Source organism: Chelonoidis abingdonii, chromosome 11 (genome assembly GCF_003597395.2).
Source record: "Chelonoidis abingdonii isolate Lonesome George chromosome 11, CheloAbing_2.0, whole genome shotgun sequence".
NCBI lineage: Eukaryota > Metazoa > Chordata > Testudines > Testudinidae > Chelonoidis > Chelonoidis abingdonii.
This window is the reverse complement of record NC_133779.1, coordinates 40,522,322-40,538,437: the sequence shown is the minus strand read 5'-3', so window position 1 is coordinate 40,538,437 and position 16,116 is coordinate 40,522,322. Positions and strand designations below refer to the sequence as shown.

The 16,116-nt window shown below is 60.2% G+C and overlaps 1 protein-coding gene across 1 annotated transcript; it reads right to left on the bottom strand.

Moving 5' to 3' along the window:
* Positions 1–3,933: 3,933 nt before the first annotated feature.
* Positions 3,934–13,888, bottom strand: GTPBP3 (GTP binding protein 3, mitochondrial). Its single transcript, XM_032797467.2, has 9 exons — positions 13,700–13,888; positions 12,568–12,806; positions 11,257–11,343; positions 10,614–10,816; positions 9,870–9,942; positions 8,658–8,801; positions 6,955–7,120; positions 5,626–5,916; positions 3,934–4,522 (listed from the first exon to the last, which is right to left on the bottom strand). Exons 1-9 carry the CDS (start codon positions 13,762–13,764, stop codon positions 4,291–4,293), a joined length of 1,500 nt encoding a protein of 499 aa, XP_032653358.1. The 5' UTR covers positions 13,765–13,888; the 3' UTR covers positions 3,934–4,290.
* Positions 13,889–16,116: the final 2,228 nt, after the last annotated feature.

The window sequence follows — 16,116 nt, the reverse complement described above, 5'->3', positions numbered from 1 at the left end:
ATTGCCCTCTCCTGCTCCACGGAGCAAGCTCTGGTGGCTCCCAAGAGGGAGAAGCACCCAGTGATGGGTGGATAATCCATGGGAGTTTTGCTGGGTAAACCAAGGGCATCTGGCCCCATTTAGATCAGCTGCCAGGCTGCACTCGCCTGGGGTCTCTGCTCCCAGTCCCACCTCTGCCCTCCCCTTGGGGATGTTCCCCTTTCAGGCCCCTGGGAGAGGGGTAACTCCCCCTACACAGCTGACACAAGAGCATCCTCTCCAGGCCGGAAATCTAGCCCCAAAGCCTTGCTTTGTTGGACAAGGAAAGCGGCCTGAATAAATGGTCTCCCTGGACGTTACCAGCAGGTCCCATTGGCTCTGGCGCCGCCAGCGGGGAAATGTGCTGTAGCCAGTGAGGCTGGGCGCTAGAGGCTCTGGCCATCAACTCAAAGCCACTTCCCCTCTCAACCTGAGGCTACCTGTGCTGAGCTGGGTTTTAGCAGCCTTTAGCTGGGGCTCAGTGTACAACCTGGAAGTTAGTTACGTTTCAGAGCCACCCACAAGGGAGTTATCAGGCCCTCTTACAGAGGGGTAAACTGAGGCAAAGAGCAGCGACGTGACAGTAAGCGAGTGGCAGAGTTGTGTCTAACTGCTAGGCTACGCTGCCCTTCCCAGAGCCAGGAACAGAACCCTGGAGTCCTGGCTCCCAGACACCCCCCCCATGATTCACTAGATACAAACCATGCTGCAGAAGTAGGAAACCGATTGCCTGACAAAGCAATTCATGCTAAATACATTAATCGCACCGTGCGGCTCAGCTCTGGGCCAGGCTGTGTTTCCTACGGATGGCCCTGAGCCTTGGCAGGATGACAGGGTTAGTTTAGAAACCCAGAGGACACGCTAGAGCCGGCGAGCAGCCGTGTTGTTGCCATGGTATGATTTATAGCTGGGCCTTATCTCCCCTTACTAGCTATAATCAGTCTTTCCTAACACTCTGTGCTAGATTGTAAACTCCTTTGGGAAGTCCCTGCATCCTCCTGGCTCTGTGCTCAGGGTTTTAGCTCACATCCTAAAGCCAGTCACAACCCCTGCTCACAGGAATCACTTATGTTCCCCTGCCACCGAAATGCAGCCACCTTAGGGGGAGAAGGCAGCAGTTTAACAGCGCACAGCAATGCTATGGGATAACTAAAGAATAATTATGTATCCAGCTGACATTTCGAATTGAGGGGGACCAGGATTTACAGGAACCCCCAGAGCTGATGGTGGGTCAGGACAGGGGAGTTAATGAACAAACGGTTTCATGAGATCTTTCAGGACCTGTCTCACACAGCCACCCCTACCTGCCGGGCAGCGCTGAGGGGAGAGCCCCCCTTCTGAGCCCCCTCAGCACTGCACAGGGAGAGTGGGGTCAGCACTGGCTGTGAGGGGAGAGCCCTCCACCCCACTTCCTGCCTTTTCTCTCCCACACACGTGTGAATCAGATTGAGCTCCAGTTAGCAGATAAAGTCACAGCTCATGGGGAGCAGTGACAGGGAACAGAAGAGCCCCCACCCCCACCCCACTTCAGGAAGGGGCCATCCAAGCACCGGCTGCTCTCTGGTTACACAGGGCCACAGGGTAGGCACTTGCCAGAGCTGTGGACTTGTCCCGGCTTCCTCCTCACCTATGGCACATGGAACCCGGGACCCGCCCAGTCCTTCCTCGCCCAGGAGTTGCTGCGCCCTATGCTCAGGAGGCAGCACAGCCTGGGGGGAGCACCCAAGGGTGATGGCCCTGCTGCATCCTGGGAAACTCTGCTGTGGCTGCATGCACCAGGGCTGGAAAGGCCCCCCAGGAGGCCACATTGCCCAATATTGACCCCCACACCCTCAACTCCCCTCCCGCCCCCTCCTGCCAACTGATTGGCATCCCCCAGGCTCAACCCCTGGGCCAGGCTCAACCCCTGGGCCTGACTCACAGCTACACCAAGCCCCTGCTCTGCCCCTCTGGCCACACAAGGGGTCCTTAAAGCTGGTGGAAACAGCCCCCTGACTCCCACCATGTGCATGCAGCTCCCTGGCCCTCATGGAGCTGGCATAAGGACTCTGCTTCCACCCTGTCCCCAGCCCCAGGGGGCAGAGCAGGGCTATGGGGGAGACACTGTGCTGCAGCTGTTCCCTGGAGTTATGGGGAGCAGAGTGTAAGTAAGTTAGAGCAGCCCCAAGGCTGCTGTGGCAGGCACCACGCAGGGCCCTGCCCTAGAATAGGGGTTGCACAAAGGTGGCTTAAAGCCAGCCAGACACCACCCCACCCACCCACACTCTCTCTCTCTCTCTCGGAGGAGGAGGAGGAAATGGAGAATCAGGCCTCTGCAGTGGTTTCGCCCTGGGCCCTGGAGCTCTGCACTCTGCTGTGCAGATAGAGCTCACCCCAGGGCTGTCACTCCATTGCCTGTTCCCAGGGCTGCCCAGGATGGGCCTGCAGGGGACTTGGCTCCTGGATTCTGGTCCCCCCGCCCTGCTGGCAGAGAAGGGGGAGAGCTCGTTACTTGGAGGAGCATCAGGAAATCCTCTATAAATAACCCAGCCAAACAAGGGCTTCCTCAGCAGGAGGCCGAGAACCCCAGCAGTAACGAGCCCCAGGGGAAAGCGTGGGGCCAGTGAGGCAAAGGGGCCAAAGGCCAAGCACTGGAAACAGAGCCAGGCTGCCAAGGGGGGGGCAGCCCCTGGAAAGGGCATGCAGGGCACAGGCTGCAGCAGAGAGTGGGGGGAAGGAGGGCGACATGGCCCCGGCTTTCTGACTGATGCGGAGAAGCTGCCCTGGGACGTGACGTTCAGGCTGGTTTTACCCTTCCAACTGCTCGAGGGCCTTGTTTACTCTCCTCCCCTGGTAGCAGAGCTGCTCCGAGCCCCATGTTTTTCCACAGCTGGCCCAGGGGACCCCCAGCTCCGGAGACGGCCACCCCTAGAAGACAGGCAGGGAAAAGCCACCCCACATGGGCTCCCTCACCCCCTTGGCACCCTCCACACTCAGGGGCACCCCCAAATATAACCCTCCTGGGGCAAGGGGTGCTGCCCCCACTCCTGGGCAGGGTAGAGGCTGCTTTTGCCAGCCTTTCCTGGAGAGAAATGGCCTAACCTTGCTCTGCGGCACCCCCAGCTGGTTAGTCTAGGAACAACACTGGCAGGCTCCTCCGCTCAGCCTGGGCCATGGGACCAGGGGAGAAACGTGTCTCCATTGCGGGAGCAGAATGTGCCTGGTCCAAGAACCATCTCCTGGCAAAACCACTGTGCCAAGCACCCAGCGCCCTGCTGCTCCTAGCTTCTGAGGCTTGTGACCCAAGCAGACAGCCCAAGGGGCCAGACACCTGGGTTCCATTCTTGGCTCTGCCCCCAACACATGGACAAGCCCCGGCAGCTCCTCCACCGCAAGGACTCCAACAGCAGCGCTAGGTGAAATCCCTCCCAGCACGTCCTGACTGCTGCACCCCCACTCTGTAGCAGCCAGGCCCTGTACAGCTCCGAGCGCACAGCTGATAGAACGGAGAGACTCCCTGCCCCCTGCCTCAGTTCCTCCCCCACCCCCATGAAGTGGGGCTCCTGGCGCTGGGAGGCTGAATTCATTCGTATGACCAAAGTGTTCTCGGACGCTGCACTGGTAAAGGATCATTCATCCTCCATGTTAAAGGGAACACCCCACAACCCCAACCAGCCTCACCCCTCCCCAGCTGTACAGAGCACAGGCCCAGTCACCTCCCACCCCCTTTCCTCTTACAGGGCCAGCTGTACACACAGTTTCCTCTAGCCCAGGTGTTCCTCCACCCCTGGAAAGAAGGAAAATAGTCCCTTCGCCCCCCACAGCAGGGTGCTCTCTCCTTGCCTCCCCAGGGCCTGCTGGTCACTGGGCAATGGGAGGTTGGGCACCTCCATGGACCTCATGCTGGCGGGAGGAAAGAACAGATGACAGGGCAGGGAAAGGGACTGGGAGGGTTTAATAAACACAGTGGGGGGCAAATAGCCCTGAGAGTTGGGTGCAGGTGCAGGAGGGAGCTGTCTTCTGCCTTCTGTGCTCCCAGCACACCCAGCTTTGCTACTGCCCCTCAGCCCCAACCCACAGCCCTGGGAGTCCCCCCACAGACCTCTGTCATTGTCCCTCAGCTCCTCCAGCCCTGAGGACAACTGCTGCAGGAGCTAAGCTGAGACCGGCACACTCATCGCTGCTGAAGCGGATCGCAGACCCAGCTCCTCCCATGCCCGGCGTCTCGCTCTTCCCACGCCACACGGGCGCCTCGGCCCCTGGCCCGAACGACACCCCAGCCCCGCCGGCCCCTCACTTCCCGACACAGAAGTCCCTGAAGACGATATCCAGGATCTCCTCGGCACTGACTCGGCCCGTGATCTTCCCCAGGTGCCTGCGGGCCAATCGCAGCTCCTCGGCTGCCAGCACCAGATCCAGGGACTTGTAGCCATGGTACCGGGCCAGTGAGCCCAGGCAGCTGGTGAGGTGGAGGCGGTGCCGTGCCTGCGTGAGGCTCGGGGAGCCAGCCAGAGGGTCGCCGCACCTGGCAGACGAAAGGAGGGATCACGCCTGTAGCCCAGCTCACTTAGGAGACCAAACAGAAGCTTCGGGCAGGTGGTGGCACTGCTGCCCTTTGCATCACTATGTGTCATAAATCCTGTACCGCTCACAGTTGATGGCAATTCTCCTCTAGTTCCTAATCCCACTGCCACCAGAGCGGAGCCCTAGGGTGTCACCAACCTCAGACACTGTGTGCACGGGGCCTGTCTTCCTTTGCTATTGATTGGCAGCAAGGAAACTCCCTGTAGAGGAGCTGCTCCCATCTTCCAACCACACAGCAAGCAGGCTCAGTTTGAACGAGCCAAGGTGCCTTAGCAGCTCCATTTCCAACCCCCCCAAAGCCACCCCCTCCCACCAAGCCAGGACAAGGACGCAGGGCAGGGCTGAGGCCCGGCTTCGCCTGCGGGAATCAGAGGCCTCTCAAAGCTCTTGCCAGTTCTAGCTGTTCTGGCCATGTTCTGCACCTCCAAGCTGCTAAGCCGTTCCATGATCGGAAGAAGACTGTGCTGTCTAGTGGACAGAGCACTGGGCTGGGGCTCAGGGAGCTGGGCTCCATTCCCAGTTCTCCCACTGCCTGCTGAGTGACCATGCATGTGTCATATCACTCTGTGCCTCAGTTTCCCCACCCAGCCTCTCTCTATTTAGGCTGGGAGCGCTTTGGGCAGGGCCCCTCTCTGTGCAGTGCCTGGCACAGCAGGGCCCTGAGCTCACTTGTGGCTTCCAGGTGCTACTGGGATACTGATAACGGCCAGCCACAGTGCGTTTGGCCAAGCCCCCCACAGAGAATGAAGCCCTGCTGGGCTGGGAGCTGCGTGGACACCAATGGGATGGTGCTTAGAGCCAAGCCAGCAGCTGAGTTAACACCCCAGAGAATTTGCAGCATCCATTTCCAATGTCAACAGATTCCCCCAGCCCCATTCTCCACCCAGACAGCGCCCCCTGCTGCCAGAGGGCATCACTGCATCCTCTGTCACAGCACAGCCACCCGGGGCCCAGCCCATGAGACACCTCCTCACCCCCACCTCCAAGGCCTGGCCTAGTCCCTGCCCCCCTCCCGTCGCTTGACAGTGAGCCCCGGGAACTCACATCTGCTCCAGCTGTGTCCCCAGCAGGCTCAGGAGGTTGTCCACACCCTCTCCAGTCTTGCAGGAGAGCAGGCAGGCGGGGGGCAGCGCCCCCTCCCCACAGGCTCCCAGAAGGGCCCCTCCACGCCCCTCCTCCAGCAGGTCAGCCTTGTTCAGGACCAGGACGCAGGGCGACTGTTGGGCCGGGACTCTGGGGGGCAGGATGGCTCGCAAGGCCTCGGCAAGGCACCCAGGCTCCGGGGCAACATCCACCGCGGCCAGCACGGCCAGCACCACGTCTGCTCGCTGCAGCCTGGGGGAGAGGGTGTGTGGGAAGGTTCATTGCACTGGTCACAGAGAGACATACAGCCCCCATGCACACCCTGGGAGTGCTGCCCGCTGAAGAGGGGGCACTTGCTCCCAATGGACGGCAAACACGGAGTTAATGGTACCAAGAGGACACTGAGCGTAACTCCCCCCTGCCCCGTCGCTGTGCCTCCCCCTGCACCCAGAAAAGGACATGACCTTCCTCCCCAAATCACAGCCCCCGTGAGTGGGTCTCAGAATCTGCCCCACAGTCAGTGCCTCACCCTCTAGCCCCCGGGAGCCCGAACGGACGGGACAGACAGAGGCCCAGGCCGTAGGATCTTTGCCAGGCCACACTCAGGATGTCCCAGGAGGGGCCGGGATGGGCCTGGCTCACGGGAAAGATCCAGCAGTTTGTTTAGCGCCTGCCTGACACCCCGCAGGCCACAGCCAAAGATAGGCGGCCCCATGCAGCCGGCTCCCAGGGACCCCCCAGCCCGGGAGAGCCAGCAGGAAGGGGCTTCCCCAGGGGAGGGGCTGTTTGGCAGGCCGGCTGCCCAGCAGCTGCTGGGAGAGGCACCTGCGTCTGGGCTGTGGGTCACAGAGCAACGCAGACCTTACAGCTAACAGGTGCCCCTCAGTCCCAACCCACAGCCTCCTGCTATCCAAGCCCTGCCAGAAACCCTCAATCCCGATCCCAACCCCAATATCCCAGCCCTGCCGGTGCCCCTCAATCCCAACTCCCAGGACCCTGCTATCCCAGCCCTGCTGGCACCCCTCAATCCCAACTCCCAGGACCCTGCTATCCCAGCCCTGCTGGCACCCCTCAATCCCAACTCCCAGGACCCTGCTATCCCAGCCCTGCCGGCACCCCTCAATCCCGACCCCCAGGTCCCTGCTCTCCCAGCCCTGCTGGTGCCCTCAGTCCCGACCCACAGCCCCCTGCTATTCCCATTTCTCAGAACAAAGCTGCTGTGAGGCACACGACAGGGCCATGGGGAAAGGCCACTGGTCGCCTTTCCACCCCCCCAGCCTCCTGCCTCACCTCTCCCGAGCTCGGCTCATGCCCTCCCTCTCAATGGCGTCCTGGGTCTCCCGCAGCCCGGCCGTGTCACTCAGCACCACGGGGTAGCCGCCGATGTTCAGAGCCGACTCCACCACGTCCCGCGTCGTGCCCGCCACGGGGGACACGATGGCCGCAGGCCTCTGGCCTAGACAGAGGGAGCGAGGGGCTAGGGGGGAGTTCAGGGGCCACGCTGGGAACAATCGGGGGTGAGGCCTGTTGCTAGGAGTGAGACTGGAAGGTGGAGCCCTCAGCACAGGGGTGCCGCCCCCCAGACACACCTTTCCTGGCCCCGACATCCAGCAAGACCTGGGCCCCCATCTCTCCCAGGGCCTTCGCCAGGGGCTCCTCTGGGGAGACCACTCTGGGCAGCTGCTCTGTGAAGATCTACACCCTGCACACCCCAAGCCTGGGCCGAGCCTCCTGACCCCCCCAGACAGGGCACCCTCTGTACGGCCACCTCCCCGCAGGGAACAGGGGCCAGAGGCATCCTGCGGTCATCAGGGCCTGTCACTGGCGAGGGGAGCTGCAGAGATGTGGGGAGACCAGACCCAGCAGCTCCCTCCCAGTCCAACCCATACAGAGGGAGCACCCCCACCCCCTGACACCAGTACAAGGCCGCTGGTCCTTTACGCTGTAGCGGGGGGGCTGGCGGCCGTGTCACCCCCATGCACCTGCTGGGGCCCTGATGTGCCACCAACGCCAACCCATTCGTCAGGGCCCAGCAACCCCTGGTTACGCAAAGATAACGAGCAAGAGACTCAGCGCACTCCTGCTGCCATCTAGTGGGCACTGGGGGGGCTTTCCAGCGAGTTTCCTAGCCCCGGGGAAATCGAGACGGTTTCTCATTAGCAACAACAAGCAACTCACAAGCCCGAATAAGCAGCTGGAGTCCCCGCCCTGGGGGCTCATGCCCTGATCCAGAGCCTCACCCCCACCCCGTCCCACCGCAGCCACTGATCCATCGCACATGCTACCAGCGTAGGCCCCAAGCCTGGGATGCGTTGGGCCCAATTCTAGCAGCGCCAGGCACCCGCAGTGCAGGCTCCAGTCAGCAGGAGCTGCAGGTGTCAGCCCCTCCGAGAATCAGCCCCAGGCATCCCAGTTGTGCTGTACCCTCCCCCCAAACAAACCCAAACCCCGAGGCAGCCAAAAATCAGTGGCAGGTTTTGAGGACTTTGGCCCTGCGACCAAATTCTGCAGAGGGGTGAGGGAGGCAGCAGGATCAGGCCCCACGGCTTTGGTGTCTAGGGTGCAGAGGAAGGAAGCACCATGGTAGCCCACCAGCCAGGGCATGTTTTGTGTCGCACTCTGTGCCTGATCCACAGAGCGTGGGAGTCTGTCCCAGCCCCCTGTACAGATCCGGCGGCTTTCGGATCTGGAAGCCCCAGTCCCATCCCTGGCATCGGCCACGACACTATAATAAAGACCCTGGTGCTGGGGCAACAGGAATCCCTGGCACAGACGCTGGCAAAGAGAAGCCAGGACTCAATGGAGAGTGAACTCCTCCCGCAGCGGGAAGCTCTCACAGGGCCAGTACCTGATCAGTGAATTAAAGGCCCTTGTCCTGGGCTGTCCAGCCAGCGCCTAGCCCCACACAGGACTGAACCATCCTCTGGGGTGGGGGAGGCACCGAGCGACCGGGGACACTAAGAGCTGCGGATGGAGGCTCTCCCCCGACTCACACAGGAGGTTGAGCAGGCTGCTCTTGCCAGCGTTGGTGGGGCCAGCAAGCACCACGTGAACTCCCCCGCGCAGCCGCTCTCCGCGCCGCCCGTCCTGCAGGTGTCCCCTCACCTCCTCCTCCAGCGTCTGCACAGCAGCATCCACTGAGACCAGGGCAGCACCCGGAGACCGGGGACAAGGGTAGAAACAAAAGAGCAAAGTGAAATGAAGTGAAAACGCAGCACAGATGAAGGGACCCCAGCAACTCACTGTGGCCCCAATCCGGCAGCCAGGCCTGCACAGGGGACGGTTCCCTGGACAGGCTGTTACCATTTCATGCATTACGGTAGCACCTAAAGAGAGACGCCGCCCGAAAGCAGGGCCCGACTGTGCTGGGCGGACCTCGCCAGAGAGCGGGGCCCCACTGCACTGGGCGGACCTCACCAGACAGCGGGGCCCCTTCCTGCAGACACAATCTCTGCCTCACAAAGCCCTCAGTCTGGAGGGGCAAAGGGAGGACCGTCACAATACAAATGGAAACGGAGACCATGGGGAGATTAAGTGACTTGCCCCAGGTCACACAGGGAGTCTGTGGCAGAGCTAGGACTTGTACCGGACTAGTCCTAATCCTGTGCCACAACCGGATCAGCAGCTCAATCAACCACCAGTTCAAGGGCTCAGGATTTAGATTTTGGTATGAAATCAAGGGGAGTTCACCAAACTAGACAGCCACCGATGGTATTTTTCAAGAGTTCCAGTTAAAACAGGCTCCCCCGCAGTATAAACTCTCCCCTTTGCTGCCATGGAAACTCAGGCACTGCCTGGCTGGTGCCCTGTGAAATTGACCAGGGACAAGATGAAACTGACCCCTGACCAGCAGAAGGGTTGGGCAGCCCTTAGCCCCTGTGCCCACGTGGGCATGACCGGATCCGTGGCTCAGCCTGTGTCAAACTAACGAACCAGACAGCAGCAGAGGAAATTCAGATTTCCCAAAAGCCTTTGCAAGGCAATGCTCCAGGGCATCATGGACAGAGATCTGCAGGGCCCTAGAAGTCACAGCCCCAGGTCACTGCTCTCCAGAGCCCTGTGTCGTCACTCACACCAGCCCAACCTGAGCGGGGAACGCTGCCATGGCAGCATCTCGCCCTTGCTTCGCCCTGGCGCAGGGGACAGTGCGAGAGGCAAGGCACGGGCAGACGCTGCCCCTTTAAAGGCAGGCCAGCACCACTCACCTCGAGCCAGCACGCCCTCCTCTAGATTGTCTTCTTCGCTGAAGTCAATAAAGGCTTCTACGTGGGCCAGAGCCTAAGGGGTGGAGAGAGGGATGGCACGTCGCGAATTACAGCCCTTCTCCAACTCCCTTGAGTGTCTTCTCCTCCTGGGATGCAGGGGTCTCTTACACCAGGCCAGCTACTTCAGTGATCCTGTGCTAGCCCCTAACACCTCGCCCTTACCTAGCACTTCCCTCCTGGGAGCTCAAAGCAGGGTCAGCACTGCAGCTGGGGACACGGAGTCCCACAGAGAGGACGCCACTTGCCCAAAGCCACCGACGGAATCAGTGTCAGAGCGGGGAGCAGAACCCAGGAGTCCAGACTCCCAGCCTTTCACATCACCCCTTGCACTGCAGAGTTCTGTCCTCCCAGAACCTGCCCCGGGCTGGCACAGGGCGGGTACGGGCTGATTCTAACCTTGTCTGGGGATGGAGTCAGGTGCTGCCAAACGCAGCCCTTGGGAACACAGGTAATACCACTTGGTGCAAGAATATTAAATCCCTCTCTGCCCATGGAGCTCAAAGGAGGGCTGGTCCCAGCACCCCCATTACAGATGGGAAATCAAGGCCTGGAGGGATGGAGTGATTTAGGCAAAGTCACGCGGACTCAGCGACAAAGCCAGGAGTACCCCCTTCCAGGCCACACCCCTAGCCACGCTGCCCCTCTCTCCCCCCAGTCAGCCCTTGGGGGAGAGGGGGCCCTTGCCTTGGTGAGCTCCTCACTCCAGCGCTGGTACAGCTGCCCCAGCTCCCCCTCCATCTGCCGCAGCGCCTGCCTCCTCTGGGCCTCCGTCTCGGCGTGGATCAGGTCCCCCAGCCCCTCCACCTCGGTCAGGCCCAGCTTGCCATTCTGGAACGCTCGCTTGGTGAACTCGCCAGGGTCGGCTGGGCGCAGGCCGGGCAGGCACCCTAGAAAAACCACATGCAGCAAACCTGAGCGGGGGCCCCCCAGGGCATCGCTCCTCACGCGGCCAGGCGGGGCTGGGCAAGCTGTCCCAGTTCCAGGAGACGCGAGCTCCCCAGCAGGAGAATCAGTGCCTGCTGGGGCCATATTCTGGGACCACACAGGACCCCTGCCCAGCCCCCGCTGTCAGCCACAGGCTCCAGGCTGCTCTACCTTATAGTCGGGCTACTGAGATACACGGGACAGCCGCAGCACGCTCTGGCCATGTCCCCGACGCTTGCAGGAGGGCCCCAACGCCAGCTCAACCCAGCCAGGGAGCTGACCCACTGCACCGCAGGGATTGCCAGGGGCTGTCTCTCCCTCTCCAAGGCCCAGAGCGCAGCAGGGACACAGCGACCGAGAATCCAGCTTGCTGAGTTTCAGAGGGATGGAGAGAGACACTTACCCAAAGCCTGGAGCACGCCGCCCACCACTGCTGGCCCCCCGTGGACGTGCAGCTCGGAGCAGTCCTCCCCGGTGAAACTGTGGGGCCCTGCAAAGCACAGAGCCCATTAGAGGCTGCGCCCGCCTGGGACAGGGATAGGATATTAGGAAACAACTATTTCACTAGAAGGGTGGTGAAGCACTGGAATGGGTTATCTAGGGAGGTGGTGGAATCTCCTTCCTTAGAGGTTTTTAAGGCCCGGCTTGACAAAGCTCTGGCTGGGATGGTTTAGTTGGGGGTTGGACCCTATGACCTCCTGGGGTCCCCTTCAACCCATGATTCTATGACATGTGGCCCTCGGGGGCAGAGGAAGGGAGCCACCCAACCAGGGCGGGCATGGGATGAAACATTAAAGCAGCTCTTTCTGTGTCCCCGCTGGTGCCGTCAGGACGGGACCCAGGCCCAGCAGTTGGAATGAGGACGATGGGCTCACGTGCTGCCGGGAAGGGACACAGCTGAGACTAAGGACAGCAGAGAAGGAATCAAAAGCTCCATGTGTAGAAAAGAACCAGACAGTGACTAAGGATGGAGGGTGAGGGGGCTCTCCTGAAAGAGACTGCAGTGTTTGTGCCTCAGTGTGCCCTGTGCAGTTCATTTAGGGGCACTGGCCCTTTGCTCTGTAGCAACCACACACCCTTATCCCAACACCTAGATACTTAAGAACTGCACAGGGGACACTGAGGCACCAACATGGTATTCAGAGAAAAAATTAAGAACTTTCCCAGTTCGTCACAGAGGGTCAAGCCCAGGATGTCACGTGACAGGAGCTCACCCTTGGAGGAGTGACTGGGAGAGGGAGGACAGTTCTTTAAAGACCAGGAGAACACAACTGGGAATCCTACCTCGTAGCAGGGGGTGGGGGGAGGAGAGATGGGCTGTGACTACATATGCAGGGCTGGGCTGCACCTCGCTGCAGGTGTCCGGGCACTGTAGGGTTGGTGCTGCGAACTGCAGACAGGGGCAAGCGAGAAAACACAGCCGGTCTAGAAGGGGCTGCAGGAGCAAACAGCCTGCGCAGGCAAAGCTGAACAGTGGCAGGGGTCCATTTCTGGGGAGCTGCCAGCAATGAGCAGTTTCCATCCAGCTATTGAGGGCAGTAAGAGCCAGAGCAAATGTTATGGTTTGCGGCCCAGAATCAATATCCACCAGCATGTCACTAACTGCCAGTCACCCCCCATGTGAATTCAAGGCGGCACCTGCCCAAAAGGCCCCCGGGGTGCAGGGGCTGGGCACCATGGCCCTACAGAGCCTGCTGCAGTCTCCAGCTCTAACCTGGGAACCAGATGACCAGGCCCCTGTCCAGAGTCTCTGCGGAGCTGGGGTCGTGGATCCTCCGCAAGGCGACGGTTCTAGGCCGGGGAAGCTCCTGGTGCCCCGTTAGACTCCGCAGGGCTGCTCCACTGGCGGGGCCGCTGGTCCGGATCACTGCCACGCCGCATTTCCCATGGCCCGAAGACAAAGCGAAGATGGTGTCTCTCTTCCCCGCAGGGCAGTAGAGCCGCTTGACAACCCTGAATGCGACCAGAGACAAAGCCCAGGAGTGAGACTGCCCTGAACGATGGACACAGGGGCAAGGGAGTCTCAGCACCCACATCCGATCAGTAACCCACGGCCGGATACAACAGCGAAGAGCCGCCCCTCGCCCAAGAGCAGCACCATGCCGTCAGTCAGGTGCATTGTGGGGGCATCTTGGCACCTCCCGCTGAAGCACCTGGTACCAATCGCTGCCACCAGACTCGATGCACCATGGCCAGACCCAGCGCCCTCATATCAATGCTCCTCACCCCTGCCCTGTCAAGCAAGAGGCTGGGATCTTCGCTCTGGGTTCCAGGTCGGGGAGGAGCCTCTTGCTGGACAACTACAGAGCAGCCTGGAGGGCCGGTTCCAGCCATCCCATCCAATCGCCCTAGGCCGCAGCAAGGGCTCCTGCCAGGCTGGGGGAAACCGTTAGGAATGCACAAACTGCCCCACCCAGGCAAGCAGATGCTCAGCCTTGAGCAAAGGGACTGTTGCTGCTCACTCAGCCGGAGGGAGCTGAGAAATGCCAGGGGCTGCAAACAGGCCCATGTGTGCCCATGTATCTGAACCCAGCCGCCCCAAATCACAGACTGCAGCCACCCGGGCATCACAGTTAAAGAGAGAATCCCCATCAGCTGTTTGCTCTATGGGGCCTCTGCCACAGCTGAGCCAGATCCCATCCTGTGGTCCAGCACCCCATGAGCCACAGGCACACCCCAGCCTGTAACCCTGCAGCGCTCCAGACCCCACGGCACAGCAGGGACCCCAGGAATGAGGCAGAGGCCACTGGCTCCAGGTCCCGCAGCCACGTGCAAGCCACGGCACAGGCAGCCGATGCCATCGGCTGCTGCAGCTGCGCCCCAGGGGCTGAGACCCACACACACACCTGACAGCAGCCTCAGACACAGGGCTGAGCCCTGCCAGCACCTTCCTCCACGTGCCAGGCCACATGGCCCCCAGGCAGGGCGCAGCAAGCGGGGGGGGGACGTGAGCAAGCCCCTGCCCCCAGCAGCGCCCCCTCCATCAGCCCTAACACGCGGGGGAAGCCTGCACCGCGCCCCGTGGCTCCTGCTCCCGGGAAGCTGCAGGCCCTTCTCCAGGCCCGTCTCTCAGCACCAGCGACGCGCCCCACAACCTCAAAGTGTGGGCAAGAAGCCCCGCCCCTTCTGCACACGGATTGGTCAAAACCAAGAAAGGGGCGGAGCTACCTCCTTGTGCTGCTCAGCTGGCTAAGTGCAGCCTGGGGGCATGGTTGGGGGGCTGGCTGCCCCCAGCCCCTTCCTTGCCCGCTTGCGAGTGCTGGGCTTGGGCAGGGCAGCGCCAGGATTTCACCCCTGGAATCTATGTTCATGGCGGTTCCTCGGAATCCAAGGAGTGTGGGGACCTGCAAACACCTCCACCCTGTGGAGAGCATTTGTCAGAAACTGTGAAATTAAACTCGCAGAACAGCCAGGGCATCTGCCCAGCTTCTGTGTGGTATATGCTAAAAAACATGCTTCAAATACGGAATTTCTGCATCGGTCTGAATTCTGCCTAGACTTACAGCACGTGCTTAATTTTACACCCTGTGTGGAGTTCCATGGATTAATCGCTGTGTGTAAAGTTAAGTGTGTGCGTATGTTTTGGTGACACTGTCCTGCAGGATCTCAGCTCCGTGCCGTAGAGTGGGGGCTGGGCCGGGTGAGCATCTGCATTTGGACTGCTTGTGCCCCTTGCATGAGGGAATCCGAACTCTCCCGTGCAGAAGGCCAGGAACCCACCTCAGCGGCGAGGCAAAGGTGCTGTGTGGGAGCATTGGGTCATCCCTGCCTCAAAATAAAAATACTAGTTTCTGGTGTTGTTTTAAAAATGAACAGATCCTCTAACTGGAGAAAGAAAGAGATCTGCTGTTGATCTCATGTGTTTCACGGCGGGGCAGGGGAAGAGATGAGATGAGAGTGAATTATTTATTGCAGTGAACTGATAGATCCAGGAAGCTTTCTTGATCAGCATATACTGCAAAACAAGATGATCTCATCCATTCCTGGGGCAACCCCACCCTCCTTGACTCCATGTGACCCAGTGGCACTGCCCCAGGATGCAAACACAGCTGCCCCATCAGGAAAAAGGACATGAGACAGGGCAGATTGGTGCATGGACTCTGGAGCCAGGTTCTGTGGAGGCCTCCTCTCCTCTCAAAGCTTTTTCTAGGCTTAAATAAAATATCAGATGCTACTTGGCCCAGAAATCATGTCCCATTGGCTCCCAGGGTCCGACATAAAGCTGCTCCCTAGCTAGGCCCCCTCCTCACCCCAAAAACCATGTCTAATTTTCCCACCACTTTCTGCATCCCCCTACTGATCCAGCTTTTTCAGTCTTTTCTTTCCTTCTTCCTGGGATTAAGGGCAGGAGGTTTATTTAGCGCGAGTCACTGGGTGGAGACTAGAGTTTCTCATTCACTCCTTCCCTTCTGGCCTCCTCTGCTCCACTATCCTGCCTGCTGCCACATTGGCTGTTCCTGTGTGCCATTCAAACCGCAGTGGGCTTTAGGTGCCCCATCTGCTGCATGGGGCTGGCCAGGTGAGCATGGCTGGGCCAGCCTGGAGCTGGTCAATTGCGAGGTCAAACAGAGAGGACAACTCACTGCTGTTGTGGTGCACTCAGTGCAAGAGCCGAGATGCCACTATCCAGACTCACAAAAGAGGGAAAGTCGGAGAAACTCCTCACTGGGGCCCCGATCCAAGCTGCATCTGGCATCTACAGCCAGATGCTCTGACAGCACCCAGGCAGCTCTTGACCGAGAAGGAGGCTCCAGGATTATGTTACAGGGGCTCCCAGCCTGGCCACCCTGGATGTCTCAAGTCAAGGGAAGATCCCACTACCAGCCAGGGCTGCAAACACCTCAGGAGCTGGGAATCCAAGCGGATTCTCTCCACTGTTCACGTCCCCAGAGATAATAAAGACGGTGGAGCTGGGGAGAAGTCGGGAGCTCCGCTAACGCTGGGCAAGGGAGAACAGAGCCCTGCAGCACAGGACAGAATCCAGCTCTCTCCCTGCAGGGACAATAGTAGTCAGAGCTGGTGTCTGAGGTCCAAGGAAGTAGCTGGAACTCCAAAGGTCTGGGGTGGGAAGACTGGTCCAGTGGGCACTAAACTGGGGCTCAAGAACCCAGAGTCATTTTGGGCAAGTCCTCTAGGGGCTGGTATCAGTGTATGCTCCAGCTGTAGTGTAGACACAGACTATGTGCCAGCAGGGGGTTTTCCGTCACTGTAGGAACTCTACCTGCCCAAGGTCAACGCAGCTACATCTCACTGGCAGAAAACA

Excerpts from the sequence above, each read along its gene's own strand:
- GTPBP3 (XM_032797467.2), bottom strand. The coding sequence starts at position 13,764 with ATGTGGCCTGGCACGTGGAGGAAGGTGCTGGCAGGGCTCAGCCCTGTG. Across the intron at positions 12,807-13,699 it reads GTGTCTGAGGCTGCTGTCAG|GGTTGTCAAGCGGCTCTACT; the intron begins GTGTGTGTGTGG and ends GGTCGCATTCAG. Across the intron at positions 7,121-8,657 it reads CAGCCTGCTCAACCTCCTGT|GCCAGAGGCCTGCGGCCATC; the intron begins GTGAGTCGGGGG and ends CCCTCTGTCTAG.